Source organism: Ambystoma mexicanum, chromosome 12 (genome assembly GCF_040938575.1).
Source record: "Ambystoma mexicanum isolate Mex_15411 chromosome 12, UKY_AmexF1_1, whole genome shotgun sequence".
NCBI classification, from domain to species: domain Eukaryota; kingdom Metazoa; phylum Chordata; class Amphibia; order Caudata; family Ambystomatidae; genus Ambystoma; species Ambystoma mexicanum.
Genome location: NC_090936.1, coordinates 572,373,802 through 572,390,620, shown reverse-complemented (window position 1 = coordinate 572,390,620; position 16,819 = coordinate 572,373,802). Strand labels below are relative to the sequence as shown.

At 46.3% G+C, this 16,819-nt stretch overlaps 1 protein-coding gene across 1 annotated transcript in view; it reads right to left on the bottom strand.

The window, feature by feature from the left end:
- Positions 1–8,725: 8,725 nt before the first annotated feature.
- Positions 8,726–16,819, bottom strand: part of PRPF19 (pre-mRNA processing factor 19) — a 218,870-nt gene continuing 210,776 nt past the window's right edge. The window contains exons 14-16 of the mRNA XM_069628891.1: positions 11,868–12,038; positions 11,673–11,778; positions 8,726–11,328 (exon numbers count right to left, since the gene is read on the bottom strand). Of these exons, the coding sequence (XP_069484992.1) occupies positions 11,231–11,328; positions 11,673–11,778; positions 11,868–12,038 (375 nt within the window). The 3' untranslated portion in view covers positions 8,726–11,230. The remainder of the gene's footprint in view (positions 11,329–11,672; positions 11,779–11,867; positions 12,039–16,819) is intronic.

Genomic DNA, 16,819 nt, shown 5'->3' with positions numbered 1-16,819 from the left:
ACTCACCGTAATTGTATTTCTGGTGCTTGTATCTGCTTAGATTCACATGCTATGCATAGATCACTTAGGCCGACATCTAGTGGAAGCTGCTGAGTATTACAGTTGTTTTCAAAACTCGAAAATGGACGTCGAATAGGGCGTGCCAGTAATACTATCCCTAGTGTGACGTGTCCCCTGTACCCATGATCCCTCACGCGTGTAGGTCCCTCAGATTGTATTTTTACAGAGATCCCAAGCAGATATATACAAAAAGCTCATATAACATCTATGCACCTTCTCTCAGGGGAGGAAGGGTGGGCGCATGTGAATCTTAGCAGATACAAGCACCAGAAATACAATTACGGTGAGTAATGTATTCCTTCTGATGCTTGTGTAATCTGCTTAGATCACATGCTATGCATAGATTAGCAAGCACCGTTATGAGAAGGTGGTGGGTTGTGAGAAGGAGTAGCGGCAAATAGATGTTTTAGAACCGCTTGTCCCACCTGTGTATAGGACTTGGAATGTGTGTCAATGCAGGAGTGCTGAGTGAAGGTGTGAACTGAGCTCCATGTAGCTGCTTTGCAAATGCGGTCTAAGGGGACGTTTGCAATAAAAGCTAAAGTAGCCCCAGTGCCCCATGAGAGCGAGCTCTTGATGTAGAAGGCAGTATCTTGTATGATAATGAATAGCATAATTGTATACATTTGACTATCCATTTGGAGATGGCTCTCTTGGAAATTAGCTCTCCTTTTCTGCCTGTAGCCATGAAAACAAACAGTTGATCAGTCTTCCTAAGCGGTTTGGTTTTATCTATGTAGTAGAGAACCATCCTCCTCACATCTAGTGTGTGGAGTTTGACCTCAGCTGAGCTAGTTGGCTTCTGAAAGAAGGCCGGAAGCTCGATTGATTGGTTTACGTGGAACTTGGAAATTCATTTAGTGGAGAACCTAGGGTGAGACCGTAAAACCAATTTGTCTTTAAGGATGATAAATAAAGGGTCCTGCACTGACAAGGCTTGGAGTTTGCGGACTCTTCTTATGGAAGTAATAGCCACTAAGAAGGCAGTTTTATAGGTAATGTGTTTAAAAGTAGCTTTATGCAAAGGCTCAAAGGGAGGGACCATGAGTTTTGCTAGCACTACATTGAGATCCCAGCCTGGCGGGGAGATTAGAGATTGGAGGGTGTAGTCTCTTCACTCCCTCCATGAATGCTTTAATGACTGGCACTTTCCAACACAAACCATTACCTTGAGAGGTGGTGTAGGCTGATAAAGCTGATAGGTGGACTCTTAAGGACCAACCCTGAATCCAACAAGTGGAGCATGTTAGAATGTGTGATGGAGTACATTCGATTGATCTGTTTAGATTGGCACCAAATGACGAATCTCTTCCACTTGAGGGAATAACAGTGTCTGGTGTTTGGTTTCCGTGCTTCTTTTAGGATACCCATACACCGCTGTGGAAGATTGAGGTGTCCGAACTCTATGACTTCAGGAGCCATGCTGCCAAGTTCAGAGACTGAGGTGGTGGGTGAATCGGTGTCCCCCCATTTTGAGTTAACAGGTTGATCTGGTACGAGAGTTGGATGGGATCACACATCACCAGCTTGTGCAGATGTGGATACCACGGTTGTCTCGCCCAGATAGGAGCAACTGGGATGAGAGTCATCTGATCCCTGTGTAGCTTGTTCACTATTCTGCTGATTAATGGTGTCAGGGGGGTGGAGGGGGAGCGTAAGCAAATTTCCCTGACCAGCTCATCTGTAGGGCATTCCCCTTGGAGTCTGGTTGGGGGAACCTGGATGCGAAGTCTGGGTATTGCTCATTTTCTCTTGTAGTGAACAAGTCTAGAGAGGGGTAGCCCCAAAGAGAGAAGATGTGGTCTACCACGTCCCTGTGTAGCCACTCGTATTCTTCTGGCAGAGGATCTCTGCTGAGAGAGTCCGCTAGAGTTATTATTTTGCATTTATATAGCGCCTTATATACCATTGGTATGGTCTGAAGGCGTTGGTAGGTTGAACGCCCTTGGGAACCAAAGTTCATATCAGTAGAGGGAGTAGAGATAGTAAAAAAAAAAAGAGTGCGTGCGAGCACCATGTATGTGTGCAGCTCGTGCGGAATCTGTGTGCTAGCTGCTTTCTAGCGATAGGTGTGCCGGTAGAGAGGTCAGGAATATGTGTTCGTTCTGGCAGGATTTATCCAGATCGGATGTGGCTGCCTGAGGAAAACGCCTGGCTGGAGGGGGGGGGGGATGTAACCAGCAGTGATTACTTAGAGTGATGCGGAGTGAGCGGCGCGTGTTGGTATGAGAACAGTTATACCGAATGGTGTCATAGTATCTCTGTGTTCTAGTTGAGTGGTGATGTAAGGAGAGTAAGCGTGGTGGTGAGATGAGTTATATGCCCTTTCAGACATTCTCTGCATTCTAAATCATACTATATTCGTCACATGCTCCTCTACGCACTCTGCCCTCTAAGCATTCACTAGTTTTATGCACTCACCCCGTCTACGCACTCGTCCCGTCTACGCACTCATCTGACTCCCGCGCTCTTTTGCTCCCCGTACTCATCTGTTTTAAGCACTCGTGCCTTTCACGCATTCAATAGCACTATCCTGTCCTATATATTCACCTCTACACTCATCTGTTCTATACCTTCATCTGTTCTGTACACTCATTCACTCTATATTCTTATCCACTCATATGCTCCATCTACTCATACGCTTCATCCGCTCATCCACTCATACGCTCTAACACTCATCCCCCTTATCCACACATCCACTCATCTGCCCTATCCACTCATTCTCTCATCCGTTCTATCCTCTTATCCGCCCTATCCACCCATCCACCCATCCACTCATCCACTCTATCCACTCACTCAATCCAATCCACTCATCCGCCCTATCCACTCATCCGCCCTATACTCTCATCGACTCATCCGCCATATCTACCCATCCTCTCAACCGTTCCATCCTCTCATCCACACTATCCACTCATCTACTCTATCCATTCATCCACTCATCCGCCCCATCTACTCATCTTCTCATCCGCCCTATCCACTCATCCTCTCAACCGTTCTATCCTCTCGTCCACTCAATCCACTCATCCGCCTTATCGTTCTATCCTCTCGTCCACTCAATCCACTCATCCGCCTTATCGTTCCATCCTCTCAACCGTTCCATCCGCTCATCCACTCTATCCACTCTCCGCTCATGCACTCTATCCGCTCATGCACTCTATCCGCTCATCCACTATCCGCCCACCCCCTCTATCCGCCCATCCACTATATCCGCCCGATCTACTCATCCGCCCGATCTACTCATCCTATCATCAGCCCTATCAACTCATCCTCTCAACCGTTGTATCCTCTCATCCACTCCGTCCACTACTCCATACTATCCATTCGTCAGGTCTATCCACTCATCCGCTCTTATCCACTTACCTGCTCTTATCTACTCATCCGCGTTCCTCCGCTCTGTACACTCCTCCGCTCTGTACATTCGCTAGGTCTACACACTCTCCGCACTTCCATATATTTAAGGCTTTATTCATATTGATGTGCACTACATACTCATCAGGTTCACATACTTGTCTTTTTTACACACTTATCCCGTTTACGCTCATCCGTTCTGGGCATTCATCTGTTTTATGCACTACTGCGTTCTACTCGCTTCCCTGTATTACACGCTCATCCGCTCTACACGCTTGTCCGTTCTACACACCCAGCCTGCTCTACACACTTATCCACTCAACATGTTCATCCATTCCATATACTCATCGGTCTACATATTCATTTGATTCCCACATTCATTCAAACTATATAGTTATTTGTTCTAAGTAATTCATCGACGCCATTTACTTTGTTCGCTCTGCAGGTATTCTATCCATTTCGGGAGTTTAAATCTCTTTCCTGTTCCCGTATGATTTATTCTTATTAACCATTTCAATGCTTGATCTACTTTATTAATTTAATTAAGTTTGCCCTTCTAGAGTGTGTAGTACCCCTGGAACATGTTTGGAGGACAGGGACATCCCTCGTCTGAGTGCCCACTTCCATATTTTCTGAGCCAGTTTCGACAGATGAGTGTATGCACCTCCCTGCTTGTTAACATAGAACATTGTGGTGTTGCTGTCTGTTAGGACTTGTACCGAGTGGTTTGTCAGGTGGTTTTAGAAGGCTTGTAATGCTTTCAAAAAACTGCCATTAGCTCCGGTAGATTGATGTGTTTCTGTGCAGTCACTTGTGACCACAAGCCGTGTGCTGTGTGGTGAAGGTAGTGGGCCCACCACCCGGAGAGTGTTGTGTCTGTTGTGACGACCTCGTGTGCTTCCGGTTCATGGAAGGGTTTCCCTTTGAGCAGACTTTCCCTTGACCACCAGCATAAGTTTTGAACCAGTGTAGGTGAAACAATCACTAGATCGTCCCACTAACCACTTGCCTGAGACCATTGTTTCGCCAGCCATTCCTGCATTGGTCGCTGGTGCGTGTGGGGGACCAGCTAAATGCACAATGCTATCATACCTAGCAGACGCACTTCTTTGCGTACGCTTATCTGGAGACCGGCTTGATACAGGGGTATTTGCCGAAGCATAAATTGTACTCTTTCCATGGATGGGAAGGCTAAGCCCGTCTTTGTATCTAATACAGCTCCTAGGAACAGTTTCGATCTGTTTGGTACCAGACTTGACTTTTTCTCGTTTTTTGAGAAGCCCAATTCGAAGAGAAGGTCTATTGTTCTTTGCGTGTTTAGCTTGCAAAGTTGGTAGGTTTCTCCGATGATCAGTCAGTTGTCCAGGTAAGGGTACATTGGGATGGACTCACTGCGTAGATGCGTTGCCACCACCGCCAGTACCTTGGTGAATACCCTTGGGGCCGAGGCTACCCCGAAGGGCAGCACCTTGAACTGGTAGTGCTGGTCTGCTACTTTGAATCGCTAGAATCTTCTGTGCGCTGGGAACATTGAAATATGAAAATAAGCATCTTTCATGTCCAATGTTGCCATGTAATTCCCCCGTTTTAACAGAGGGATCACACTTATAGCGTGGTCAAGCGAAATTTTTGTGGTTTAACAAACTTGTTTGCCGGGCGCAGGTCTAGTACCGGGCGCATGGTTAGATCTTTCCTTGGAACAAGGAAGTGCGTTGAATAAATACCCTTGCTTACCTCGCTGTATGGCACGACTTCGATGACATCTTTGAGGTGTAGAGCCTTGACCTCCTCTACCAGGATGAGTTGTTCCTCCTGTGATGGTTTCTTCTGGCGCGGTGGCAGGTTTGATGGTATTCCTTGGAGTTCTATGCAGTAACCTCCTGTCACCGTCGACCACACACACTTGTCTGATGTTATCCCCTCCCATGTGTGGGTGAAATGCGATATTCGTCCCCCAACTGGGGAGGTATGGGAGGGGACATGTAGCGGGGTGTCATTGTTTGGAGGGTGTTCCTCCACCTCTGGTGTGGGAGCCTCTCCCTTTTCCACAACCCCTGCGCCGACCCCTGGGGTAACCCTGGGACGACTGTTGGCTAATGTTCCACAAGGAACTTTGGTTCTGACTGTATCCGCGTGTCTAAACGCGTTTTGGCCACGAAAACGCCGAAAATTATTGCCACCCCCTCTGCCTTTTTTCTTTTTTAGTTGGTCAAGGGATTTAATTGTTTCGTATTCTTGCTTGGCGGACTTCAGAGCGTCCTCAACTGCCTTTCCAAACAAAATATTAGGCTCAACACGCATGTTGAGTAGGGTAGCCTGTGTATCTTGTTTAAATCCAGACTGTCTAAGCCAGGCGTGACTTTCAGGATGGTGACCTCGGCAATAACGCGTCCAGCGTTATCCGCTGATCAAAGTTGTTCTTTAGCAGGACGCCTGCTGTTGCTCTGCCTTCGGCAGCCACAAGGGAGAGCTTGGACTTAAGTGGTTCTGGCGCTGATTCTGCAAGCGCCGTAACTTCATACCACTTAGTGCAGTCGTAGTTTGCTAGTAAGGTGGAGTTATAAGCAATCCGTGCTTGGTACGCCGCTGAAGACGCTATTTTCCTTCCCATAGTATAACGTGTTTTACTCTCCTTGTCCGGAGGAGCTTCGGAGGAGGACAAGGGGTACCCGCTCTCTTGCGGGTAGTGGTAACTACCAGGGAGTCTGGTTTAAGTTGGCCCCTTATATACAAAGGGTCGGAAGGCGATGGTCGGAACATTTTTTTCGATCCTGGGGTTTACCGCCTTGGTCTGATAAGCCATCTCTAGAGAAGGTTGAATCCTTCTCTGTACAGACTTGAGTAGGGGATAAACCGAGTAGCCGGTTTCTTATCCCCCCCAAGATGTTTTCTGCAAAATCCTTATCTTGTTGGATTTCTTGTGTTTCAATCCCAAAATGTTCAGCCGGCCTGAGAAGTATGTCATTGAAAAGGGGCTGGTTGTCCAACGGGGAATTGGGTAAGGTAGGGTCTTGCGGGACTGGAGAGTCCATGGCAAAGAATACCTACTCAGTTTCATCCTGATCGTCCCTTCTATTGACGTTGTCAATCCAGACGTCTTCATAATAAGGGTTATCCTCGTCTATGTATTCATCATCTCCTGCATCTAGGTCGTAAAGGTCAGAGGCGAAGTGTCTTGAAGCCTGGTTCATCATACAATACCCCTGGGGGATGTGATCTTTTCCCTGACGGCTGAGTAGACAAACGTTACTGATTGGGCACAGATGTCTTCGAGCTTGACGCCTGGGTAGTGTGAAGCGTGTGTGCCAGACTTTGAAGAGCCAGTGGGTGCTCTTCAAAATAATTTGCTAGAAAGGTCATGCGCCTCATATCCTATCTATATCCTATATCCTGGGCAGACCAGTTAGCTGAACTGGGGATAATCCCTGGGTAGGTAGAGGTAGGGGGAGAGGGGGTAGGTAAACCACTATATAACTCCTCCTCCTCCAAATAGATGAGATCAGACTGATGTGTAGGATCAGGCTCATCTGTAATGTTCTGTACAGGAATACTATCAGGTTCCTGTGGGGTAGTTGGCTGTTCCCTAGACTTGTCCCTTTTATCCCCTGTGTCCTTATGAGAGGAACTGGACTTGGGTTTGTTTTTATGATCTTTGCTCTTGGAAGACAACTTTCTAGAGCTAGGGACCATAGCAGGGGCCTTGGGGACATGTTTCTCGACAGAACGGGACAATCTCAACTCTCTGGGCTTCTCCATGGGTGTAGGTCGAGTTTCAACTACTGGAACGGCTTGCGCGACGTCCTTCGATGTCGCAAGGCCGGGCGAGGGAGTTTTGAGTCCGGCGTCTTTTGTCTTAGCAGGCTTGTTATGAGGCGGCCGGTCGGGGCGCTCAGAGGACAGTACATCGAGGATTTGCCTTTCTCCATTGACTCTCAGCGTGCGACTACACTCATATCGCAGTGGGGTGTGCTTAGTGTGGGTGAGTGTGGTGCCCTTGCCGTCGGGTGTCAACCCCATAACAGGACCGACGGCCCATCTGCTAGGGTCAGGGGCTGGCACTGGGGAACGGCGAGGTTCCCAGTCACCCTCGCCATCTGAGAGGACGACGTCGCTGCCGTCGCTGGATGCCCCTTCGATGTCCATGGTGGCCTCTGCCTGCATGGCGTGATGGGCCCAACCTTTTGTCCGTCTATCCTTGAGGGTCTTGGGTCGGAGCAGTTTACAGGCCCGACAATGAGCCTCGTCGTGGTCCCGATGCAAGCAAAGGTGACACACCATGTGCTTGTCGACCCAAGTGTATTTTTTATTGCAAGACGGGCAGAATTTAAAAGGAGTACGCTCCATAATGGGGGCAGGCAGCTGGGCGACTCAGGGAAGGGGTGGGAAAATACATGGTGTTATGACCACCCCACCCACTCTCCCTACTGTAAGCCCGAAGCCCGATGGGCCTTCCGAGGCCGGGTGGTGCTGCTGATCTCCGTTCGACGGTCAGTCTTGTCCTTTCCCTTGAAGTCTTCACCGCGACGAGGCACGGAGTCGATAAAGGACAGAAAGATACACTAATCTTAAATACTTTGTAAGTTCAATCGCGTAAGCCGAAAAAATGCACTTCCGCATATATACGACCGATCAAAATGGCGGAAAAAAACAATCTGAGGGACCTACATATGTGAGGGATTATGGGTACAGGGGACGTCACACTAGGGATAGTATTACTGGCACGCCCTATTCGACGTCCATTTTTTCGAGTTTCGAAAACAGTTGTAATACTCTGCAGCTTCCACTAGATGTCGGCCTATGCATAGCATGTGATCTAAGCAGATTACACAAGCATCAGCAATATTGCGACTGGCATTACGTCTGGGGCAGACGCGTGGCACAGTGAGTCAAGAGGGATCGACCATAGAGTCGAGTTGTACTACGCCCCACTGTCCAAAACTTCTGAGCAGCCAATGCGGGAATGGATATCCGTCTGATGCAGAATCTGTGGGAGAATGCAATCCACCAAAAGAAAGACTAAGGCATTGACTGCTTAGAAAGGAAAAAAAGAGGCAGAAGAATGAGCTGCATAAAGAGGTCACAACCTCCCATGCAGAGTAAGGATGGGTGTTATGGAGGCCAGCAGCCACATGTGGATATAGCCTGTGCACAAACCATGTGTGCGCGCTTTGAATCACTACATTGAACGTGACAGCCCTATCCTTTACCAATATTTCAGGTTCCCTTTTGTACAAGTAGAACATTTTCCATTACTATGAAAGCAGAGCAAGAAGAAGAATGATAAAAGTGCAATACAAAAAGACACACATAGAAAAGATTAAGCCCAGTAAGTTATTTTCTTTTTTTATTATTCAACCAGGTACATACTGCCTTACAAAATACAACTCTCCCTTCCCCTCCAAACTTCTATTTCAGAATAAAACCCCTCAAAAGCTATTGAAAAAATAAAAATTAGCCCTCAAGTAGTTGCATACTTACATTTGATCAGAAGCAAGAATTAAATAGATAGGGTCAGTTCAGAGACTGGACTCTGTTCAAAAGGGGCAGGTTGCCTTCTGTGGCACAGTCAGCATCCAAGTACATAAATTCAACTCATGTAGACAGGGGTTGCAAAGAAGGGGCCGAAATAGATACTGCTATTGCTCCATGAAGGGTCTGCACAAAAAAGGGTGTGTGCTAGGACCTTAAATCCTTGCTGGGGGCAGAGCGTGGCTTGTAGAGCAGATAATGCTTTCCTCCCTGCTGAGCTTGTTCTAGCAGTGCCATAGCACAGGTTAGGCTCCCTTTCTTTGCTGCAAGATATGCATCAGAAACAAGAATGTTTTGGTGGCAAAGGTGGAGTGAGCATACAATGGACAGAGCAGATAGTTGAATCTCTTAAAATTGTAAGTGGGGGGTCATGTCAGTGCAAGAACACACAAGAGTTAAACCATGTTTATTCCATTTCTTATGTTTTCCCCTTTTTAAATCACAAAAAAATTAAATTATTGTTGGGCATATTGTTGACTAGTAATTGCAGAGATTTCAATTGGTCAATGGGTGGGTGTGTGATGCTTTTAACAGGACCATAGCCGAGATTCTATCTCAATGACTGTTAATGAGGTTTGTACAAGACCCACAGCAGAGAAGGCAGATGCAAAAAGGACTTGTACAGCAAGGCATACGGCAGAGACTGAACATACCCAATAACTGCAGAGAGGTGGATTCGGTCAATGGGTGCAGCATGTGGGGTTTGCATAGCAGGTATGGCGGCACAATCAGATAACCCTCTACAGATTCAGGTGAATTGTGAAGCAAAAAGCACAGCAGAGAGGGAAATCCTTTTGCTAGTGCATTGGGGTTGGAACAGTAAATACTGTAATTTCTTTACAGGTGTAGTTAATTTGTACAGCAAAAGCAAGAGCGTTGACGGTTACCTCCGACTGCAGCTAGGGTTCATACAGGAGTCATGACAGTAATGAGAATATCATTGTAAGTACATGCACACTTAGTACTGTAGGATTGTGGGTTTGATGGATGAGTTTAGTACAGCAGGGGGTGGGGTGTGTGCAACGGGTGGTAAAGAGATTTGAAGCTCAGGAAGACAGACTATGTCAAACAAGGGTTAAAGACAGTGACATGCCTGGGTGTGCTTTGTTTAGCAGGTGTCAGACAGAGACCAGCAGAAACTCTGGGTGCCAACGGAGGAAAAAAACCAGAATCTCTGGATACAACTTGTATACCATAACAGGGCTCATGCATTTCGTGGGCTGGAGGATTTATAAAATGGGGGCCACAGATCAAGGAATCTGATCAGAAGAGGGGTTTCTAGAACAGCAAGCAAGGACAAATTCATGTGTGACACTTTGAAATAAGTGGTTATTGTTGGTTTTATACAGAGGATTAGCATTAGAAACTGGAAGCTCTGGGTTGAGTGCGTTAGGGACTACACCTCTGAATTTCTAGGTGGATTATTTATATCTGGGACCAAAGATTGGACATGCTGGGTTGGGTTTGTGCATCATAGACTGGGTTCTCCTTGGGGAACATTTGTAAGTGGGGGTGCAGTCTCTGGGTAGTGTTTATGTACAGGGCCCAGGGTCTGGAATCTCCAGATGTGGTTTATATTCTAGAGGTGTTGCAAAGATTGGAATTACTACCATAGCAGGAAATTGGCTAATATAGCAAATACAAGATCAGAAATTGCTGGAGGAACAGTTTGTGCAACACACTCACAGAGTGGGTTTAGGACAGACAGTTTCTATGTTCGAAGTAGGTTAATATACCAAATGTTGCCTGAACCAGAGCGGTCACATCCAAAACATCTCATGGAGGACTCATTGTTGGGGAGGTCTGTAATTTCAAAATGGAAATCTGCAAGCGTTCAAGATATTTAAGTAGGAGTCAGATGAACGAAGAGGCACTTTACTAAAGGAAAGAATGGTCTTCCCTCCTCAGTCCGGTTTCATACCTTTGTCAAATGATAGGAGGAAGGAAAAAAAAGACTGCTAAAGCCAAGAAAGTCGGCAGGAACCTTGTAAAGTCCACTGCAGATTTTTACAGAGCTTGCAGATGCTTGCTCTGGTGATCAGCTCAGTGAATTCACCCCGTCACACTGCTTAAAAGGACAGAAAGGAAAAACACCAAAGTCTGTCATTCGCATTCCTGTGTTTTAGGGGGGGAAGGAGCGTCCATGAAGCACGGCAAAATCAATCACCATACATATCCATCTCCAATTCAGCAAAACCTCTGTCCTCCAGGGAGCCCCGTGGAATTAACGTGAGAAAGGGCACTGTGAAGTCACGGAATAGGAACAGGGCTATCCCTGGCAGGGTGAAGAAGCCTACAGGCTGTAGAAGCGCAAACTGCGGTCCATTCCCGTAGAGGCAATGAACTTTGCGTGTTGTCCAAATGCCACTCCTGTAGTGAGACCACTGTGTTCTGTGGAGAGAAAAAGGAGAGTGGGAGTAAATGTTTTGGGCAAAACATCAGGAAAATTATTCGAGAGAGATTACTACATTTAACGAAACAAGGAGAAGACTATGCAAAGAGAAAAGGGGGGTGTGAGGATGAGTCGACACAGATCAAAAAAGGCAGAGAAGAAGGCAGAGACGAGAAATGCTTAAAGAAGGACAGGAAAGGAATTAAAAAAAGAAGCTGGAGAAAACACAGCAGAAGAACACTGTATGTAGACAAGGTGAAAGGGATTGAAAGGGTAGGAACCAGAAGATTGTTTACCCTCACTAACAAAAACAAGGGACAAAAACAAGCAGCATGTGCTGTACCTGTGAAATGAAGCACTTCTGTCCACTGCTTACAGATGTAGATCTGCACATCTGTGCCACCCAGAGCCAGGTATGTACCACTCTGGTCGAACATCAGGGACTTCACCTGGAAAAAGAAGGGAGTGTTAAGGACTGTGACACAAATCCACAAAAAAAGGGTTCAGCATAGATACAGGGAGGTCAAAGACAACACACCTCAAAGTTGTCATCAAGTTGCAGGGTTTTGAAGTTCTTCAGTTTGCGCAAATCCCAGAGTTTAACAGAAGAGTCATCTGCAGCAGTGGCCAGATAGTATCCGTTCTCCGAAAAGGCAATGCTTGTGATGGGGCCAGAGTGACCAGGGAAGTTAGCCACGTTTGTGCGTTCCTACATAGAAAAATGTGGAGAGGAAAAAATTACTACCAAGAACCCAAAACGGGAAAGCAAACAAAGGTCAATGTACTTGAGTCCGGAGCACTTTAGCCAGTGTTGATCTAAGCCTGGCTACCTTAACCCTTTCAGTGCTTTTAGGGCTGAAAAAATACCAACATACATATGAGAACACCATATAAAATAAATGTTGTCTAGTTTTGTCACAAGATGCATGTACACATACTAATTTGGGTGAGGTGGTGAGGGGGCAGTAAAACCAGTCCTGAGGACCCCTGGGAAAAAGCATGCCAGTCCTGGCACTTAAGTCCCTAAGGATGGGGGGTATTGCAAAGGTTAACAGAAGCTGCCATCATGTGATCATTTTGGTTATCTGGAAAATGTATACAAATTGGTGTAGCTCCATGCCCCACTCTTTCCATTATTGCCTGTATGGGGATTTTGCTTGCACGAGCAGTCCCAATTACATTTAAAGATTGTATCGATCTCTGTTTCGATAATATACAAATTAGGATACAAAAACAAGAAAACCTTTTGTATAGCTGCAAAGTCTGCAAAACAAGAGTTTACACACACAAATATACAGCCATCATTAATTGACATCCCCGAACCCTAAGTGGCCAGCCACCCTGGTGTTTCTTTTTAGCAGAGTAACAGGACAAAAAAAGAATTCACAGTTTGACTTCAACAAAATACTCTGCCTCAAGTACTTGACACTAGCTGTACCACTCGGCGGGCCTATAGATGACATGCATGTGGGGGTCTGCTATAGCCTTGTGTATGTTTTATGGTGTCAGAACGTCACAAAAATCATAATCTCCCGAAATCCGCACACCCCAGACTAGAATGCCGAACGTGGGCCAAATTTTCAGCCCACCAACTGTTATGGGGCTGGTGCCAGCCCCGAACATACAAACACACTTTCACAAAATATATTATATAGATACATTACTCACCGTAATCGTATTTCTGGTGCTTGTATCTGCTTAGATTCACATGCTGTGCATAGGCCGACATCTAGTGGAAGCTGCAGAGTATTACAGTTTGTTTTTCAAAACTCGAAAATGGGCATCGACACAAGCCGTGACAGTAATACTATCCCTAGTGTGACGTCCACTGTACCCATGAACCCTCACGCGTATAGGCCCCTCAGATTGTATTTTTTCTGACATGAGGTAGCGCGAGTACAGATTATCCAAGCAGATAGAAAGCTAAGACTACAAGCATCCATGCGCCTTCTCTCAGAGGGGAGGAAGGGCGGGCACATGTGAATCTAAGCAGATACAAGCATCAGAAATACGATTACATTGAGTAATGTATCCCTTCTGAGGCTTGTGGAATCTGCTTAGATCACATGCTGTGCATAGATTAGCAAGCAGTGTTAGAAGGAGGTGGGATGTGAGAACGGTCATGAGCGAACAAATGTCTTAGAACCGCTTGTCCCACTTGAGTATCTGTCTTGGAATGAGTGTCAATGCAGTAGTGCCTGGTAAACATGTGAATAGAGCTCCATGTAGCTGCAGTACAAATGGTGTGAAGGGGTACATTTGCAATGAAAGCCAGAGTGGCTCCAGTACCTCTTGTAGAGTGGGCCCTTGGCTTAAAAGGCAGTGTTTTATCTGAAAGGGAATAGCACAGTTGGATACATCAGACTATCCATTTTGAGATGGCATGCTTAGAGACGCGATCTCCCTCTCTGTCTGGAGCTATGTAGACGAACAGCTGATCTGTTTTTCTTAGCGGTCTGGTCTTGTCTACATAGTAGAGGATGGCCCTCCTGACATCTAGTGTGTGCAGTTTCACCTCAGCAGAGCTTTTGGGTTCTTGGAAGAAGGCCGGTAGCTCAATAGACTGGTTAACATGGAATTTGGAAACAAATTTAGGTGCAAACCTAGAGTGAGTGCGTAAAACCAGTTTATCCTTATGAATAGTAAAGAAAGGATCCTGCACTGACAGAGCTTGAATTTCACCTACTCTTTTTATGGAGGTGATGGCTACTAAGAAGGCACTTTTATAAGTCAGGTGTTTGAGACTAGATTTGTGCATGGTTTCAAAAGGGGGTCCCATGAGCTAAGCAAGTACCACAGTAAGGTCCCAACCTGGTGGTGGGTTAGAAATTGGAGGATGGAGTCCCTTTACCCCTTCCATAAATGCTTTCACAACTGGCACTTTCCACCATGACAAAAAAAGGAGAAGCTCATGTTCGCTGGAGGAGTTTGGAGAAGTTAATTACTAGGAGAAGGGGACGGGACACATTGGTGATACCTCACTATGAATGTTGATAGGCAATCACAATGTACAAGGAGAATTAAACCGGTCACTGTATAAACCTTTTTCATAATTTAAATAACAATACAAAAATATTTGAATGCTAGAGAAAGAAAATACATTAAAACCACTAAAAACCATAGTGCGGGACAAACAATTTATAAATCAACTTCCGTCTGGGGTATTTCACAAATGATAGTAAAGTGCATACATCATACAGGCCATTGATAAGAACATAAATGTAAAAGGCAGTATACCAACCATAAAGAAGCACAATTTGTTGATACAGCAAAACAGCAAACAACCGCAACGGTTGTAAATGACAGAGGATTTCAGTAGAGGTAATGCCTCTGATGATTATGTGGTGGTATAAATATCTATAAAACACAAGGCATCTTGATGTAGCCCAACACAAATCTTACTCTTGTGTTAACTAACATCCATACAATATGGAGGAATGAAATATGTAATTGGTCAGTTTACTGTGGGAACTTCTTCGGGGGAAGAACTAAATAAATCAGGACCGTCTAAGCAGCAATCTGGCGTGCGTTAGCTGTGCAATTGTGCTTAACAGTATCTATAATTCAAGACTTGTTAAGTAGTCAGCGGTATCTTTCAGTCAGTATCCATAGGAGTAATCTTGTTAATGTTCTGCTTCAGTCACACCTCTCACCGTACTAGGTGTGATCCTAGACCAAACCCGTTCCTAGTAATCGGTAATGCATCTGTACACACTGCATTGCTCGTAGTGCGGCAGATAGGTATCTTCTAAAGTTGTGTGCTCTCGATAATTGTAGAGGCAGATCCACACCACAAATTCTGTAGTTGTATGTCAAAAAATTCAGAGGAGGTCCGTGGTCGCCATAAGTGCCCTTGGTACTGATGCAATAGATTTCGCCTGGACAACTGGCACTTTCCACCATGACACCTTGTTATGGGAAGTAGTGTAGGCTGATAAAGCTGCCAGGTGCACTTTAAGTGAGTTAAATACTAACCCTGCATCCAATAGGTGACAACATTAGAAGGCGTTCAATCAACTGGGTTGATTTGCTTATTCTGGCACCAAATAACTAATCGTTTCCATTTGTCATAGTAACAGGGCCTTGTGTTCGGTTTTCTTGACTCTTTCAAGATAGCCATACATCTCTGGGGTAAACTGAGATGTCGAAACTCTATGGGCCTCATTACACGGATGGCGGAGAACCATGGCGCTATTAGCGCCATGGTTCATGCCGGTAATATACCGGCACCGCCTTTGGCGGAAAGGGGAATTACCGCCCCATTCCAAGGTTGGCGGGGCGGTAATTCCCCCTTCCACCATTGTCCTTCCCCATAGGGCATAATGGGGAAGGCGCTAATTACGGTACCGCAAATTGCGGTACCGTAATTAGCTCCCTGGGTCCCTTTGCGGGTTGGTTTTTAACGCCTGCAAAAAGCAGGCATTAAATCCCCCAACCCGCAAAGGGACCTTGTAGTAAGGCAGTAAGGATTTACCGGTACCAGTATTTTACCGGTACCGGTAAATCCTTACCGCCATCCGTGTAATGAGGCCCTATGACTTCAGGAGCCATGCTGCCAAGTTCATTGAGTTGGGCTGAGGATGCACTGTCAGACCCTCGTGGTGGGAGAGTAGGTTGTACGGGCACGGGAGGTTGATGGGGTCGCACACTGCCTGTTTGCGTAGGTGTGGATACCACTGTTGTCTCACCCACATAGGAGCAACTAGGACAAGTGTCATCGGTTCCCTGTGGATCTTGTTCAACACCTTCCTCATCAGAGGGGTTGGTGGAAAAGCGTAGGCAAACATCCCTGACCAATTCATCGATAGGGGGTTCACCTTGGAACCTGGCTGGGGTAACCTGGATGCGAAGTCTGGGCATTGCCTGTTTTCGCTTGTGGTGAATAGGTCTATAGTGGGGCAACCACACTTAGAGAAGAGGTCTCCTACGACCTCTTCGTGTTCTTCTGGAAGGTGATCCCTGCTCAGAGCATCCGCTAGCGATTTGAGATCCCCTGGAACATGTTGGGATGACAGGTAAATCTTCCGTTTGAGTGCCCATCTCCAAATCTTCTGGGCAAGCTTGGACAGATTTGGAAAACGAGTGCCCCCTTGTTTGTTTAAGTAAAACATTGGCGTTGTGCTGTTTGTTAGGATCTGCACTGACAGGTTGGATAGGAGGGGTTTGAATGCTCAAACCGCTCTGAACACTGCCAGAGGTTCTAGCAGATTGATGTGGTTCTGAGCCACTGTGTGAGACCAGAGACCCTGAGTTGTATGGTGCAGGTAGTGGGCTCCCACCCTGCTAGGGAGGAGTCTGTTGTGACAACGGCCTGTATCTCTGGATCGTAGAAGGTTTCTCCTTCATAAGATTCTCTCTTTTCCATCAGCGAAGACTCTGTACTAGTGTTGGCGAAACGACCACTAGATCGTCCCACTGACCACTTGCTTGAGACCACTGTTTCGCCAACCATTCCTGCATAGGTCGCAGGCGCGCGTGGGGAACCAGGTA